At 39.3% G+C, this 17,452-nt stretch overlaps 1 protein-coding gene across 1 annotated transcript in view; it reads left to right on the top strand.

The window, feature by feature from the left end:
• Nucleotides 1-17,452, top strand: part of DYNC2H1 (dynein cytoplasmic 2 heavy chain 1) — a 372,682-nt gene that overhangs the window by 296,033 nt on the left and 59,197 nt on the right. The window contains exons 84-85 of the mRNA XM_034758872.1: nucleotides 4,672-4,881; nucleotides 13,125-13,214. Coding sequence (XP_034614763.1) covers nucleotides 4,672-4,881; nucleotides 13,125-13,214 — 300 coding nt within the window. The remainder of the gene's footprint in view (nucleotides 1-4,671; nucleotides 4,882-13,124; nucleotides 13,215-17,452) is intronic.

Genomic DNA, 17,452 nt, shown 5'->3' with positions numbered 1-17,452 from the left:
TCTATGACTTAACATTGACATATTATAAGTTATGAAAACAAGAAAAAAATATAAATTGGATCTTGAAGCCAATGCAGAGCCAGTGAAGTTATTTGGGTAGGGAAGCAATTTTATTATCCTACTTCATACGTATCTGGAAAAGCATAGCTGAAGGGAGGTGATAAAGGAGTTGGAATAGTTTAGATGAAAGGATATGGAGTCTAGGTGGATGTTAGGAGTGCTAGTAATAACGTAAGATTCAGGCCTGTATTTTTTCTTGAGATAGAATTTTGGGTTTTCCCATTTATTTTTGATATTTTTATGTTTATATACTTTTATATTTTATACTAAGATGTGTGAACAAAAGACAAAGACATTGTGTGTGTTGGTTTTGCCTGGCTAGATGGGTTTCTTAGTATAATGGGAACAGATAAGAACAGTTAAAGTGTTACTAGACATGGTGGAAGGGTAATATATGAGCATACACTGAAAGGCTGCTTGGCTTCTCTGTCAAGCCAAGGTCAAGCAACCAGTTAAGAGGGGCAAGGAGGTGGGGGAGGGGAGGCATAAAAAACACTAAAAGCCAAAGAAAACCCTGTCCTTGGCCAGTACACAACCTCACTCCTTACCCCTCCCATGGGATACAAAAGAGGTGGTATAAAGACCCCAGACTCACAACCTCCCAAAACGGAACCATTTATGGCCATAAATTGAAAGAGGTAGGACCAGGGGTGTGTATATTTATGCCTGTTGGGGGGAGGGGAGGGTGAACGGTACACTGGGAAAAAAGGCTCTGCGGCATTAGAGCTATGGATATGCTTGCTTGAAACTAATCCCAATAAACATCACATTGCCTTCATTGGGCTTCTGATCTTCTGCTTTCTGTCTGCGTGACAAGAACCAGGGGAGAGGGTGATGGGAAAGCCCTCTAACTGTGGAGATTTCAGCAAAGGCGAAATAGAGGCAATGTTGCAGGTATCAAAGATGGACAGAAAGATTGATGAAAGAGTTCAAAATTATGCTCAGTTGGATATGAGACACACAAAAATGGTATTTGAGGTTAAAGGTACAAATATACCCTAATTTTGGATTAGAAAGAGCACATTTAACTTCAGCAGTTCTTTACAAGTTGCTCCACTTGCCCACTTCACTCTCATGTCTAATTTTCACATGCATTTCTGACTCTTCCCCATGTGAGTAGTATTAAAGAACACAAAATTCAAAGGGAAAACAGGTTGCTCACACTATTTTCTTTTGGTGAGCTGTTTTAGTTCTCAGACATGGCTGCTGTAAATTCACCAGTGATGCAGTACAATAGGGACAGAATAGATGTGATAACAAGTTGGTTTTGGGATTCCTGGGGAATCCCAGAGCCCAGGAGACGAATGATGTGGGGAAAAAGGGAATCTTTTGGCAGGGAATAGTAGAAGATTGTTATGCTAGACACACCCTTTGTTGGGAAGCTTAGAGTATGCTTTGAATTGGGTAATGTCTAGGAACTTAGAGAACTTACTTTTAGGAAGTGCTTGATAAGATAGGATCCTATATGGGAAGGAAGCAATAGAGCCTGAATGTAACACTGCCTTGGCTGTCTCTCTTCTTATGCTTGAATATTGAATAAAGACAAAGAACTATGTTAAGCCAGAGAGTCCAGAAGCATTTATTCATCATGCACAATCTTGGATCATGAACATTCATATAAGTCTAGATTTATAGATTCAGTAGGTTGGGCTGCACAAAATAAATTAAAGTTAAAAAGTAAAACTACAATATGCATTGGGTAATAATCTGCATGTACAATAATATTTACAAACTGGTAATATCCCTCAAGTTAATAGGTCAAGTGATGAATACATTTGAATTGTGAATAGCTCTAAAATAAACTGAAAACAAACGTGTGAAATAAAGATGAGTGGGTATTTGAAAACATGAATACCTCTAAGATTTTTTCACCCATTTTACATTTAAATTGTGAAAAACTAATACCAGAATATTAGCTCTCCTTCTGTGTTTAATAGGGAAGGTCAGTGTGAAATAAAGTTTAGTTTGCGTACTTTTTCATCTTCTAGGAGAGAGATAAGTACTTGGAAATGTAACTTAGTTTTTGCCTCGTTCCATAAAACACAGCACAACAAATATTTCAGCATAATGTAGTAGGTAGATTGTATGCATCATAGCACAGGATAAACTATAAAACTGAAACTGTTTAAGATAAAAATAAAATATTATTATTATTATTCATTAGAGTTGTATTTATAGCAAGATTGATATATCTTCTAAAATCAAGCAGTAAATATACTGGAAAGGAAAACTACTTTTTCATATGGTATATAACTGATCTTGAGAACTCAATAAACCTAATTGTATTTCCTTATTTTAGTGCCCAAGCACAATGAAAATCAGAATATGTCCTCTAGAGCTATCACACACTATACCAGCTAGTTAAATGTCTGATCTTATTCCATGCCTACATACTGAATGATAAATTCTGATTGATATACAGTAATGGTTTAAGTAGAGTCTTTTATTCTTGCTGGTTCCATTTTCTATTTCATTATCTATTAGTAATATGATTGCACTGCATCATTTTTAAACAATCAAGATCTTTAGAAAATTATGTCAGAAGTAATTGTCTGTTAATGACTTTACTTAAGAGTGATTTGCAGAGTTGTGAAAAGTTAAGAACATTCATTATTGAAGAGGAAGAGATAATTAGTTGCTTTAAAACTAGAGCATTAAAACCTTGTTTTAGTAAAATCTGTATTACAGATTTACACAGTGTAATTCTCTTACTGTAGCCTATTTGAATTTCAATTTTCTCACTTTCCTCACAGAGGCGGAATTTTCTGATTCTGATAATTCAAGGCCAAACATGATCTTTAGAGATAGACCTACATCAAAATCCCAATTGCAAATACCAGAGAATTTTGAGGATACTCAAATTCTGAAAACGGACCTGAACTTTGCAAGTGGCTTCTATAGTTAAAATAATCCAAACCCAAAAACTCAGATCCAAGCATCCCCCAAAGTATGTTATATTTAATACCATGATCATCTTGAACACATCATCAAGGCTGAGAATCAGTACCTATCAGCCCAGTCTATACCCTTTCTTTCCCCAACATACAGTTAAATACTGTTAAGTATATTTACAGCACTGTACTAAGAAATAGACTGGCAATATTTAATAGCAATACCTCTATTTTTTTACCTGTTATCCTTATAAATACACTTTCATATATGTTCCCCTTGTCTTATTTTATCCCTCCTAGTTTTAATTCCTTTGTTGCTTGATTAATACCCTCCCCAAGAAGCTTTTCTTACAATGGAGGGTCAATTGATACCATTACCACTTCTTAGTCATGTGAAAGGGGTTTCTGCTTCACAAGGCATGACTGAAAGTTCCACTTTCATAAGATGTAAAAGTTCTGGGCCTAATCCTCGGCTTGTGTAAATCAGCCTAGTTTAATTAACTTCACTTTAGCTAATAGACTCAAGGAGCTCAATCTATTTAGTTTAACAAGGAGAAGGGGTGCCTTGATTACAGTCTATCAGTATCTACATGGGGAAAAATATTTAATAATAGGATCTTCAGTTTAGCAGAGAAAGGTATAACATGAGTTTCTTCTGGCAGTGTCATTTGCCTCTGAGCTGCTTTCTGTTGAAAATGAAAATCAGAGGGAGAGGGGCAGAAGAGAGGGAGAAGCGAGCATGGACAGGGAAGGTGAAAAGAAAGAATAAGAACAATGAAAACAGTATTTTCGTTATTATTTAGTAGAAAGGTTAATGTCCTAATGGGGAGGAAATTGGTTGTCTGGCAGAAAAAATGCTATAAACAATTTAGCAAAATAAAGCTTCATATACTGTCATTGTGTGTATATATATAACAACTATATTAAATAAAAGACAGTGCTTCAGTGAGGGGCACATATGGGCCAGTGAGCACTAGAAATTGTATTACTGGAATCAGGACTCACTACTGCACTATTGACTTTGAATTCTATAAAAGAAGTGACCATATGCCTGAAATTGCAAGTTTTATTTGATTGAAATGGCAGCTGTCTAAAATAATGTATTAAAAAAACCTGGAAAGCGAGGATCTGCACAATGATCTTTACTTAACAGAACAGTCTCACTACTTATATAATTAATTTTTAAACACGGAGTCCATATTCCATTCCTAATTAGTGCTTCCACTTTAACATAGTCATAAAGAATCTCCATAGTAAAACTTTTCATTGTATTATAAAAAGTAAAGATACAATGACAGAGAAAAATACTGAAGAGAAAAATATTAATAGGACTGTATATACACAATGGAATATATGTCCTGTACATCCTGTCTCACATTAAAAAGACACAAACGTCCAGTGGATAGGACCTTGGACTTACAGTCAGGAGACTAAAGTTGTATGCCTGGCTTGGCCACTGACCTGCTGTAACTTTAGGCAAGTTATTTTATGCTTCTGTTTCTCTTTCCACTCTTTGTCTTCCTTGTCTCTTTAGATTGTAAGCTCTTCAGTGCAGGGACTGTTCTTACTATTGTGTTTGTGCAACTCCTAGCACAATGCTACTATGGACTTCTATACTACAAATAGTAAATGATCATGAATGAGAGTATAAAGAAAACAATATGTAGTATAATAATATAGTTGTCACTGAGTTATTAAGCATTCTACATTCTTCTTTTAGAACTCCAACATGATTCATCAGAAGGTGTCTCCTCCTACTGAGCAACAAGGATCCCCAATCTTATCATTCATTATTCTTGAACAATTCAATGCCATTCTCCTAGTGCAAAGTGTCCATCAGTCACTTGCAGCTCTCAGTAAAGTCATCAGAGGCACCTCACTATTGAGTTCTGAAGTACAAAGTCTAGCGAGTGCTTTATTAAACCAGAAGGTAAGTTAATATTTGAAAAAAGAAATTATACATTTAACTAACCATTATAAATCCTTACTCTGTAACTATGACATTGAACAGAAGTCGGCTAAATTCAGACACGTATATACATTTCACCTTTTGTTTGGTTTGTTTGTTTAAAATTGTCACAAGAGTAGATCAGATGCTTCAGGGGATTCCTAATCAAATAGGGAACCCTACACCATCATGTGTCAGCAATGCCCCTCTGCTATGTACATAGGCCAAACTGGACAATCCCTATGTAAAAGGATAAATGGACACAAATCCGATATTAGGAATGGCAATATACAAAAACCTGTAGGAGAACACTTCAACCTCCCTGGACACACAATAGCAGATTTAAAGGTAGCCATCCTGCAGCAAAAAAACTTCAGGACCAGACTCCAAAGAGAAACTGCTGAACTTCAGTTCATTTGCAAATTTGACACCATCAGCTCAGGATTAAACAAAGACTGTGAATGGCTAGCCAACTACAAAAGCAGTTTCTCCTCCCTTGGTGTTCACACCTCAACTGCTAGAAGAGGGCCTCATCCTCCCTGATTGAACTAACCTCGTTATATCTAGACTGATTCTTGCCTGCATATTTATACCTGCCTCTGGAAATTTCCACCACATGCATCTGGCGAAGTGGGTATTTACCAGGGCCGGCTCCAGGCACCAGCCGAGCAAGCTGGTGCTTGGGGTGGCAGCTTGTAGGAGGCGGCATTCCGCCCAATCCTAGGGCGGCATGGCCGCTTTTTTGTTGTTGTTGTTCCGCTGTAGGGGGCAGCGGCATGGAGGACGGGAGCACCCTGCAGCAAGCCTGCAGGGCAGCCCCTGTCCTTCCCTCCCAGCTGACCGGAGTGGTACGGAGCCCTCCCGGCAGGGTGCATGGTGGGAGGGGCCGCGTGGCAGTGCCCTGCTGAAGCCCTGGCCGCCCCCCTTCTCTCTCTCCCCCCGCTAGCCAGGGCACATCTGCAGGGCAGGGAGTCCCCCTGCACCCTGGCTCTGGCCGCGCCGCAGTTTTTTTTTTTTTTTTTTTGCTTTGCTGTTCTGGCCACCGCGGTTTTTTGTTTATTTGTTTGTTTCGCTTGGGGCGGCCAGAAAGCCAGAACCGGCCCTGGTATTCACCCATGAAAGCTTATGCTCTAATACGTCTGTTATTTTATAAGGTGCCACAGGACTCTTTGTCGCTTTTCACCTTAAGGTAACTTATAGTTCAATACTGATTCAGAGTTTTAGCACCAACTGTTGTTACCATCTAAAGGCTGTTAGTGGCCTTTGTGCTAAACTGTCGATCTGTTGCTTAGTGGTTAGCTATCTGTCTTACAAACAACTGCTATGTTAATTGGTTTTCTTAAGTAGTAGGATAAGGAGAGAGTCCAAGAATTAAAACAGAGCTTCTTTCTTATACCTAGAAGTTTAAAGACATTGGCAGTGCAGCCATCATGCCCAGAAAAACTGCTGATCGTCCTGTTGTACATTTTATGTGGATAAACAAATTCTACCTTTAATGCTATCATTCTGGCACCTTTGATGAGTACTAAGACCTGAGAGGTGCTGAGTATGCACAATACTTTATTGACCATTAGTATAAATAGTAAAACAAAACCCCCAAACCACTCAACTATCCTGAAATATACAAATATTACTATTTTAAGGAAAACTTAACTATGGCTTTTCAGAATGAAAACTAAAAAAATATTGGCTTTAAGAATCAGTGGGGGCTTCTGAGCATATTATGCACATTAGCTGAACGTTCTCTATGAAGGATATACAAAGCTGGTAGAATTAATGATGCTGGAATAGCATTTCCGACTCAAATCCCATAAAATCTCGCAAGCTAAATCATTCATGTTATCCCTTAAAATTATATGAATAGTTTCTCACCCCTCCACCCCCATCAACATGCTCAGTGGGTCACAGCTGAGGATGCCACCTGCAGTTCAAACTGCTGAGAAATAGGACAGACTCACCCCCGGCTGAAGGCTATTCTATGATTAGATGTACCAAGCCAGTAACAAAAGTAAACTTCTGTCTCATCGCACTGGTTAACAAGAAGTCAAAAATGCAGTCTCTTTAGGCATTCCAGTAGGTATTTCACCATATAGACACTAGACTTTATGATGAGTGGTTATTGAAAATGAATTTAATCAAACAAAGGGTTCTTCTGATCTCAAGAGATCAGCCACATAGCCAGGTCAATATATAACTTAGATCTTATTCAATAATCACGCTGCTGCCAATCTTTTAGTAACTAAAATCTAAAAGTTTATAAGAGAAAAGAAGACAGTTAAAATGGTTAATAAATCATATACATACAATAATTGCAAAGTTCTTATCTCAGGTTTGTAGCAGTGATGTTACAGACTGTTGGCTTCTAAAGTCTCTGGTAACTTCCAAAAGCTTGGAAGGTCCTCCGTTCATAGATTTGAATGCTCCTTTTAGTTGTAAGTCCATAGTCTAGAGAATCTGAGCAGAAAAGAGGCAACATGGAGATGATTCAAGGGTCTTTTATATCCTCTGCCATGTGGATGGAATTTTACTGTCCCAAACAAAGCTCACAGTCAATTTGTGGAAAGTCACAGGCACAAGATGGAGTGCACAGTCACATGAGCAAGTCACATGCCCTTACATGGCTTGCTGACTCCCAGAGGCAGCCATTGGCCACTTGCAGGCCAAGATGTCTGCAGGAAGAGCAATCTTGGGTGGAATGAGTTTCTTCTATGAACCATTGTGAGAGTCAATTGCCTTTCATGGGCCATCAATACAAAGCTGTCTGGCTTCACTGTAGATTTTACATGGTGAGTGTTACCCTAGAAACAAACACATTTGGGATACAGATCTATAGCCAATATTCATAACTTCAGCTACAGTGATGATACATGGATTTAAACAGGATAATTTTATTTAGAAAATCATCTCTTCTGTTGACACCTTACATGATATACTTTGTACAAATTTTGTTGCAGTTGTCTAACAGTGACAATATTAATGATTTAAATGGTCATATTTCAGTCATACAGCATCGCACCCCTTTTAGCGAAACTTGCATATACAAATGAAACATATTGGAAATAATTTTGATAATAGGATATCCTAGAAAATATGTTTTAGTATAAAATGCTGCCTCTTTTCTCTATTTTTTTGCTGTTTCACAGTGGTAAACACAACAGTTCTTTCTATATATCGGCACCCTTTCCCAGATTAGTGCAACTCAAACCAAATAAGGCTTGCATTGCTGTCCATAAGCAGTAAGATGAATGTATTAACACATCATATATTTTTAAAATATTTTTTTAATCTAGAGCAATTTCTAATGCTCAGTACAAACTTCAGCCAACTTTGTCAGGCATTTTGCATTACAATGTACAGTCTATTAATATTCAAAATATTTAGAATTACTGCTTGGTGAAATGAATTCCTGTACATTGGGGGAGTCTGCGCCCTACTCCAACAAAAGGCAACGCATACTTTGTATAAGTTGAACATTACTCCCTTTCTGAGATTTGGTTTTATGATCAGAAGTATTAAACAGAACATAAACTCTATTCCAGTCTTAAATGCCTTAGGATCCATCTGTCTCCCCAAATGCACATATTAAACTATCACTACCTCAGTGCCAATTGAACATGGATTATCAGACCAAGGAACATAATTTAGTCTTTGTCTTTTCCACAAGACATTTTGGGAACTTTATGGTCGTAATGGTTACTTTTTGTCTTCTTTTGGAGGTTCTGTGTTTCCAACAGTCTTCATCAACACAAATAGTCCAGGATGGATTTGGGCTAGGTTGGATGGCTTATTTAGATCAACTGACAGTTCACTTTCCTCAATGTTTTGAAGCTGCTTGGTTTGTTTGTGAATTAAGGGAAGTCATTACAAGATAAACTTAAACCAATTTTAATTTAAACCAATTCCCACACAGGGTTTGCACTGATTTAACTACATTGATTTAGAAACTAGCTGTCAAGGTGTCACCCCCACTCTGAACTTTAGGGTATAGATGTGGGGACCTGCATGAGATAACCCCTAAGCTTATTTACCAGCTTAGATCTAGTAGCTGCCACCACCAAATAGTTTAAACAAACATTTATGGGAGAGTCATTTGGAAACGCTGTCTTCCCCCCAAATATTTCCCCAGCTTTTTCCCCCTTTTCCTGGCAGGATTGAGACTGATTCACCTCCCACCAATTCCTGGTGAGCCCAGATCCAAAAAACCCTTGGATCTTAAAACAAGGAAAAATCAATCAGGTTCTTAAAAGAAGACTTTTAATTAAAGAAAAAGGATGAAAGGAATATCGCTGTGAGATTAGCATGCAAGCTACTCTCACAGATTCAAAACACAGAGGATGTCCCTCTGGGCAAAACCTCAGTACACAAAGAAACCCAATTGGATTCTCCCTCTATGCAAAAAGAAGTCACAAAAGAAAATAAACATAATCTAATACATTCCTTCTCTAAACACTTATTACTTTTAAGAAATGTAGATGGCTGATTCCTGGATCCTTCACTCCAGCACAAACTTTTCTGAACAGACAAAAGACTGATTTCCCTCCTCCCTCTTTGAAAATATCTTGTCCCCCCATTGGTTCCTCTGGTCAGGTGTCAGCTAGGCTATGTGAACTTCTTAACCCTTTACAGGTAAAAGAGGAATTAACCCTTAACTATCTGTTTATGACACTAGTATAGTTAAATAGGTTCAATTTCTATACATAGACATCCCAAATTACTTTTTTGTCATCAGTTTTTTTTGTGATATATAGTATCTTGTTTTGTAAAGAGAACTGTAAAGTATAGGTGCTTAGTACATGTGCCAAAGCAGATAGAGAAGAATTTTCACTCCATAAGGTTTTTAAAATGACTCTTGAAATCTGTGCATATTATTATGTTCTACTGTAACAGCTGCATAAGGTCTGTTATCTGTTGGATAAATAATGAGCATTCACAAATCGTCAACATACCATACTAACACAGGAAAGTTACATTGGCCCCACATTCAGAATTGTAGGTGTCTGACATTTAGATTTTGCCACTTTTATTTGCAAGCAGCTTGGTTTTAAAAACAGCATAAAATCAGGACAGTAATAAAGAACATAGTGTAGAAAAAATTGTAAGGAGAACCAGAAACAGTTGGTTGCCCTAACTTAAGTACTGAGCTGACTAGCTGTTGATGTTTCTGTACTGGCTTAGCTACCTACCTGAGACCCTTTCCTCACCTTTATGTTCAGTTGTGTAATTAAAAGGTATATATCTTCTAAAACTCATGAAGATTGGGTATGGGGATATGATAGGGTGTGCTTCCCACACTGGCCCTGCAAGAGCTGACTTGGGCCAGGTGGGCCCAATCAGCTAATTAAGCTGAAAATGGCAGAGGCATTTTAGGTTGGAGGCAGCTAATTAGAGAGAGGCTCACCTGTGAGGGACAGACAGGGCTTCTACAAAAGATAGGAAATTGGAAACAGAAGGGGCTTCAGGGAAGGAGTCTGCAGTCACTCCCTGGGAAAAGGGAGTTGTGTTTTGGGAGCTGCAGAGATGCCTAAAGTTACTCCCTGGGAGGAGGGAGTGAGCAGATTCACCAGAGGAGTGGGGAAGGCCAGGAGGTATGGAAGCAGCTCAAGGAAAGGCAGCAAGTTGCAAGGAATGGACCTTAGCTGTTGTGTAGAGGGTCGCTATCCCAGAGTAGAGGGTAGGTCCAGGTTCCCCTGCTAGCCACTGTGGGAGTGGTACTGTAAGACAGTGAAGCAGAAGACTGCCTGAGAGACTGCTGGAGAGCAGGAACCTTGATACACTCCCCCAGGATGGAAAACTACAATAATGACCTGGCCGGAGGGCTGAGTCACAAAGAGGAAAGCTGCAGCTCCTGAGAGCGAGAGAGGGACTGCAGGGGAGAAACTGATGGGACATAATCCCGGGATGGGATGATTGCCTGACGGAGCTAATCGCCAGAAGGTGGCCTATCCAGTGGTAAGTAGAGCAACCCGTCATGCGGGGGGGAAAAGCAGGTTGTACATAGTTATGACGTGATGAAATCAAAGAATATGAAACCAGAAAGAACTACAAAGATTCATCATACCACAAAAAACTATGAGGCAAATAAAGAAGTCAAGAAAAGAATTGAGCTGCTTTGAAACTAAAGATGGCAGATTGTGCTATGAAAACATCACCGTTCTGGAAATGTGGATGGAATACATGAAGGAACTTTTTGATGATTTTGAAAAATTAGAAGATACAGACTTGAAAAGAGGAGAAGAAAAAGCAACACATATTAAAATATGCTGTCAATTCTGTTCTTAATTAGGTCATATTCCAGATTTACCAACGCATTTCTTCTGTGGTGGGGACCAAGTCTCATGTATGCATTTTTCCCTATTCTGCTCATCCCACAGGTGATCCTCAAGTTGAAGCAGTACCAGGCCAGAAGAGTGGGTGAATTTCAGGTTCTCATGGCAAGAACACCATAAGCCAGGGGTGGCCAAACTGTGGCTTGCGAACCACATTCGGCTCTTTTACAGTTAAAGTGCGGCTTGCGGAGTCCCCAGTGACCCCCAATTCTCCACCTACCAGATTGGGGGAGGGGATCTTGGGGCTTCTGCCCTGCAGTGGGATGGTGGGGCTAAACCAGAGTAGTATCAGTTATTCATTTGACCCAGACAATATACTTACCATGTTTTATTCCCATAATCACACTCGCATAAGGATGGACAATGTCTACATACTTTGTATGAAATGTAAGCATTAACCTTTTATCTGGACAGGACTACACCTTTCAGGCTTTCTCCCTGGCTATTTATTTTTTTATGCTGATAGAACGAGAGGTCAAGCAGTTACTGCACAGACAATTTCTGGATGGATTAATTTCTGTATTACCATGGCAAACACCTCTCTGCTACAGACATTATTGGTTCGGTCAATGAGCACTCATGCTACATTGGTGGCTTTTCTAAAGGATGTTTGAATACTGGATGTTTGTAGGGCTGCCACTTGGTCCTCTGTGCCTTCACTCATCATTATATCATCACAACTGCTTCAAAGATTGATTCAAATTTTGGGAAGGCCATGTTAAAGTAGACACTGAGCCCCACCACCTAACGGTACTGCTTGTGAGTCATCTGAGTGGAACAAACTTGTGCAACCACTTGAAGAAGAAATAAGACAGATAAGTAACCCTTTCAACTGTTGTTCTTAGAGATGCTGTAGCATACAGGTATTTCATGACCCATCCTCCATCCCCTCTGGATCCCGTTCTGCTATGTTTCGATGTGAAGGATCTGAGGCCAGGTTAGGGCATTGCCACCTTTATATAATCTTGGCAGGGACCACAGCAATGTGCAGGGCACATATGCTGCGCCGACTGGTTCTGCTGCAGAAAACTCTCTGGCTCTAGCACGCTAGACACATACACATCTGAGTGGAATACATGCGTGCAATCACATCTCGAAGAACAACAGTTACAATACGTGCAAGTAACCGTTTTTTATAACTCTCTTTCAGAAGTCATGCTTTTTAAACATAAGGAAAAGAGTCCACAGAGTTCATGTTTTTTTTTATTTGCTTTGTCTTGTTTTTGTTTATTGGTCTATTTAAATGTTACCAAAGTCTCTAGACCCAAAGTTTTTCTATTATTTGTATTAAGATGAAGTGTATTCAGTGAAAGTTAGCACTGTTTAGTTCACTTTGAATGTCATCCTTTCTTATATGCTTTAATGGCCAGACTTTCAAATGTCGTCAGCGTGCAGTAGCTGCTGCTGTTCTCAATGAGAGCTGTTGGATGCGGAGCTCTTTTGAAAATCTGGCCCTTAATCTTCAAGGGCATGATCCTTCAAGGTGCTCAGCATCTCCTGTGTGATGCCAAGGGCCCTCAACTCCCATTTAATTAAGGGGGAGCACCTTGCAGAATCAGGACCCACAGCACTTTACAGGCATTAGTTAATACTAACCTCACAACCTGTTAATGATTTTTGTCCTGACTGTAAAGCTAATGCTAGTGTTAGGTCCCATTTGTCTGTTAAACAGAGGCTCTGTATGGCCTCTGTCACCATTGTGTCTGTGCACTACGTAAGGAGTTTGCATTAGAGCTGGGAATTCATGGTTGTATGCTCAGATCGTGACACTCGCTCTCTTTTTAAACTACATTCAGTCTCCAGCTCATTAAATGTAATACGAATAGTTGCATTAAAACAGTAGTAATACCTGTAGTTTTGAATTGTACTGCACAGCCAATTAATCTATTTTTATTTCAGTGTCCCCTCACATGGCAGAGTAAGTGGGAAGGTCCAGAAGATCCTTTACAATATCTCAGAGGGCTTGTAGCTCGAACACTTGCTATCCAGGTAAAGTAGAAGACGCGGTTAACTTCAGGACATTACTATTTTTTATACCACAATATACTGTGTACTTCTCTATAGTAGGGCTTTCCAAGCTGCTGTCTGAGAGAGATCTAGAACTTGTGTGTAAATAATTAAATATTAAAAACCATAAACATGGAGGTACAACATAAGGACCTCAATTTTTTGTCCCAGTAAACCCTGTCAGAGTGCAGTAACATTGCTGTTCACTTTTACAGCAGTTTTAACTTGCCCTAAATTTCAATCAAAGTTTTAACTCAGGATCTGTGGAGAAGGAAGGAAGATCTTTGTTTTTCTTACTGTCTTTGTAGAACTCCTGTTATTTTTCTAAATGACATGCTCTCTGAAATAAAACTGAACCTTTATATGTAGAAAGGATGTTCCCTTATGAGACTTCATTATAGTTGCCAGTGAAACTAGAGTATGGTTTGATATGCAGTTTTACCAAATTCTTGAAAAATAGTCAACTTTTATGTTTGGAGGTGGCATTCCTATGTTAGAATGCAAATTATAATTCCTTCAGAAGCTTAGAACTAGGTGAATGAGCTGGGGGAAAGGAGTCTGGGACAGGAAGATAAAAAAGTAAAATTAGACAATCATATCAAAGCATGAAATAGATTTCACAACCCAAGAATCTTTTTTTTTTAAACGCAGTTTGTTTCTGAAGACACGCTGTTTTATTCAGTGGAATAGGGTGGATGATTACATCTGTTTATCCTAGGGTGTGCTCCTAAAAGAATTATTTAGTTACAAATTTGTCTTTAATTTCTGTGCTACTTACTCTGAAAGAAGCAGCAAGGAAGAAATATAATTGGACAATAAATGCTGTTCTTCAGTCTGTTGAATTAATGCTTGTTATGAGATGACTTTAGAGAATTTGTTTTCTAAAGGACTGTACCATATGGTCTAGCATGTATTTGAAATGGCACATGGCTGTAGAGAAGTGCCTTCAGACTGAAATGCTAACATGAATTACTCCACTTTCATGTCTCATGCGAAAAGCAGATATGGCTGTCGTCTGTTCAGGTAGCAGATGACTGAGATATCATTTATTTAGAAGGAGCAGTGTAAAAATTAGATTCAAATCTGTAAGTCTAAGAAAACAGAAATATATGTGTGTATACACAGGTATGTATGTTTATGTCTATTTATGTGTATATATGGAGAAAAGCATCTTTCCACTGTCAGTAATTATTGCCTGTCTTGTTTTGCGGTTTAGAGATATTGTATAAATCTCCGGCAGAATGTTTACTATTACTCATACTCCATAAGTTTTTTTTGATAAATTATTCTTGTTGTCTAGATGGTTGGTATGTTTAGGCATTGTTGCTTTTGTTCAAATACTTCATAAGGCTAGGTAGGGCATTAACAATATTGTTCATATTTAGAGCCCCATGCTTTTTTCAAGTATGAAGTAACATGAAATACAACTAAAAACAATAAATAAAACAAAAGAAAAAGAAAAGCAATTAATAAAATTTAATAAAATGCACCCATCCCGCAACCGCAGCTCCTGTCCTGCAGGGCTGGCCCTGGATTCTTGCTCCAGGCATTGTGATCTGGCACATGGGGTCACAGCACTACTCAAGTTTGGCCTTGCCTCTCCTCCTAGGGTTACCACACGTCCGTATTTTCCCGGACATGTCCGGCTTTTTAGTTCTTAAATCACCATCCGGGAGGAATTTTTAAATATCTAAAAACGTCCATGAAAATACGGACATATGATAACCCTAAGTCCAAAGTCCCGGGGCTGGCGGCGCTTCCTGGGGCAGCTCCCGGCGCCCGCCCACCGGCAGGAGCCTGCAATGTGGGCAGCCCCTAGGCACAGAGGCGAAGGGGCTCTCCGCGTGCTGCACTGGCTCTCTCCTGCCCAATCAGAGCTGCGGGGCCGGGGCTTGCAGGAGTTCGCAGCGGGCAGAGAGCCCTCCACCCCCCAACCCGACCTGACCCTAGGAGCCAGAGGGACCTGCCGCATGCTCCCCGGGAGCCACCCCAGGTAAGCACCGCCGGGACTCCCCACCTCGCCCCCCGGCAGGTCCCTCTGGCTCTTAGGGTCGGGTCAGGGGGTGAGGAGGGGTGTGGTGGCGGGGCCGAGCGGGGAGGGGGTGGGACTTGGGGCGGAGCGGGGCTGGACTGACACCCCCCAGGGAGTGTTTTCTTTTTTGAATGTTCAAATATGGTAACCCTAACTCCTCCCTGATAAAAGAGGGGTGGCCAGGCCAAATTTTAGTGACTAGCTTTGCAACTTGGTACACAGGATTGCAGAGCTGCTCAGATTTGGCCTAGTAGCCCCATGATGATAGAAAGATGGCAGGATCAAACTTGAGCTGTACTGCAACCCCATGCACCAGGTTGCAATGCCCAGAACAGGAAGCCAGGCCACGACCAGAGGTATAGGAACCACCACTGCGGGGTGAGTGTAGGGCAGACTTGCTTGCCAACACTCTCCATCCTTGGGGCCTTCCCCTCCCACAGGGGATAAAACAAAATGAAATGAAATTCCAAAAAAATAAAATGAAAAATTATAAAGATTTTTCACTGAGCTCTATTTATGGTATCTCTATGTATGATAGCATTGCCTAAAGCATTAATAAGCACATTGAGTTCTGTTGCATAAATTATTAATAACAATCCTAAGAGGAGAAGTGAAATAATACTAATCCAAATGAAGAAGCTGACACAACATGTGCTTGGGCATTCATTGTTTCCAGTTGTAGCACTCTTGAAATCAATAGTGGTGTCAATATATAAAGTTCATTTCCATATACATTTATTTGTATATGTCATGTCAACTTAATAAGAATTAGTTGCTGATTCATACTTGATGTATCATATTTGATATCTTTTTGCCACCTACTAATACTATACATGGATCTACTAAGCTGTTTGAGCTTCAACCTCTCTCAAATTGCGACAAAAAGTACTAAGGGTATAATTTACAGTTGTATAATTGCATATACCTTATATTGCTATTCAAACTTATAATAAACACTTCATAAAATTAAAGGTATAAATCCATATCTTGGCCAAATTCCAGTGAAATTCCTCCTGCGGTTTCAGTTTCTAGTTTAAACTGTAGTATGGCTGGACATTTTTGAAAAACACCTTCTAGAGGTAGCTGGTGGAGAAAGTATTGCTTTTTGGGAGAGATTTTTCTCAAATGGTGAAGGGATTTAGAAGAATATGCGCCATTGATGTTCAGGAGGGCTTGTGCTCCTTAATCTTATGTGCTTTGGAAAATCCTACCCTTTATGCCTACATAAGTTTTTTTCAGACGCTTAGGGATGAAAGCAATATCATATATAAAAGTAAGGTAGTCAGCCAGATTTTTTTAAAATGAGAACCTAGATTTGGATGCCTACATTCACCCTTTTTGAAAAGTGCATAGCACCATCTGGTGCCATTACAGTCAATGGATACATGTACATGAATATTTTTAGGACATGTGACCCCCAGCAGTTAAACAATCAAATAGAAAATACTCCCAAGAAAAAGCTGCTTCAGCAAGAAGTTCTTCAAAGAGACACCAAGCAAAGTAAATATTTCCTTTCCTGTGAGGATTTCTTTTATTGAAAGTGCCTCAATAAAATGCAATTGTACATTCTTTAATAAAAGGGAACTCTCTTTTGAAACTCTCCCAATAATTGTAATGTTAGCATTCCATAATTAATTGTAAACAAATTAAGTTGAAGAATATTATGAAAATACTTGAAACCTTATATAATCCATTCAAATAATTCAGGTTTCTTTGAAAACAAAAGTCTAGCAAACCTTTTCAAAGTTTAAAAGTGGAAATAGTGAAAGAGCCTTTCCCCAGCTATCAAACTGAGTTCCTTATCAGAATTTTATCTCTTAAGCTTTTATAACTGTGGTCTGAATGTCTGGGGATATTTTTATACCTATTATAAAGCACATAAAATGTTCTTCCTTATGTTTTTTGGAGACAAATATTAAGGCCAAGAAAAATGAGGGTAAGTCAGTTTGGACAAGGGGCCTTAGAGTAGAAGTATAAGTTTATTGCAGTACTGAGAAAACACGGATGGTTTCACTGGCTTTTGTCCCCACCTTTGTCATGTCACCATACAACCTTTCTAATATTAAGTATAGTGTTCTAGGCCAATATTTCTCTAGCTCTTTTTCTCAAACAAACCAGCACATCTCATACTTACAGGGTTGCTTTCTAAGTGAAACTACGTCACGCAGTTCTAAAGAAAAGTATCACA

The sequence above is a fragment of the Trachemys scripta genome, chromosome 1, assembly GCF_013100865.1.
Source record: "Trachemys scripta elegans isolate TJP31775 chromosome 1, CAS_Tse_1.0, whole genome shotgun sequence".
Lineage (NCBI taxonomy): Eukaryota > Metazoa > Chordata > Testudines > Emydidae > Trachemys > Trachemys scripta.
The sequence above is the reverse complement of the archived record's forward strand: the minus strand, read 5'-3'. Positions and strand labels throughout refer to the sequence as shown.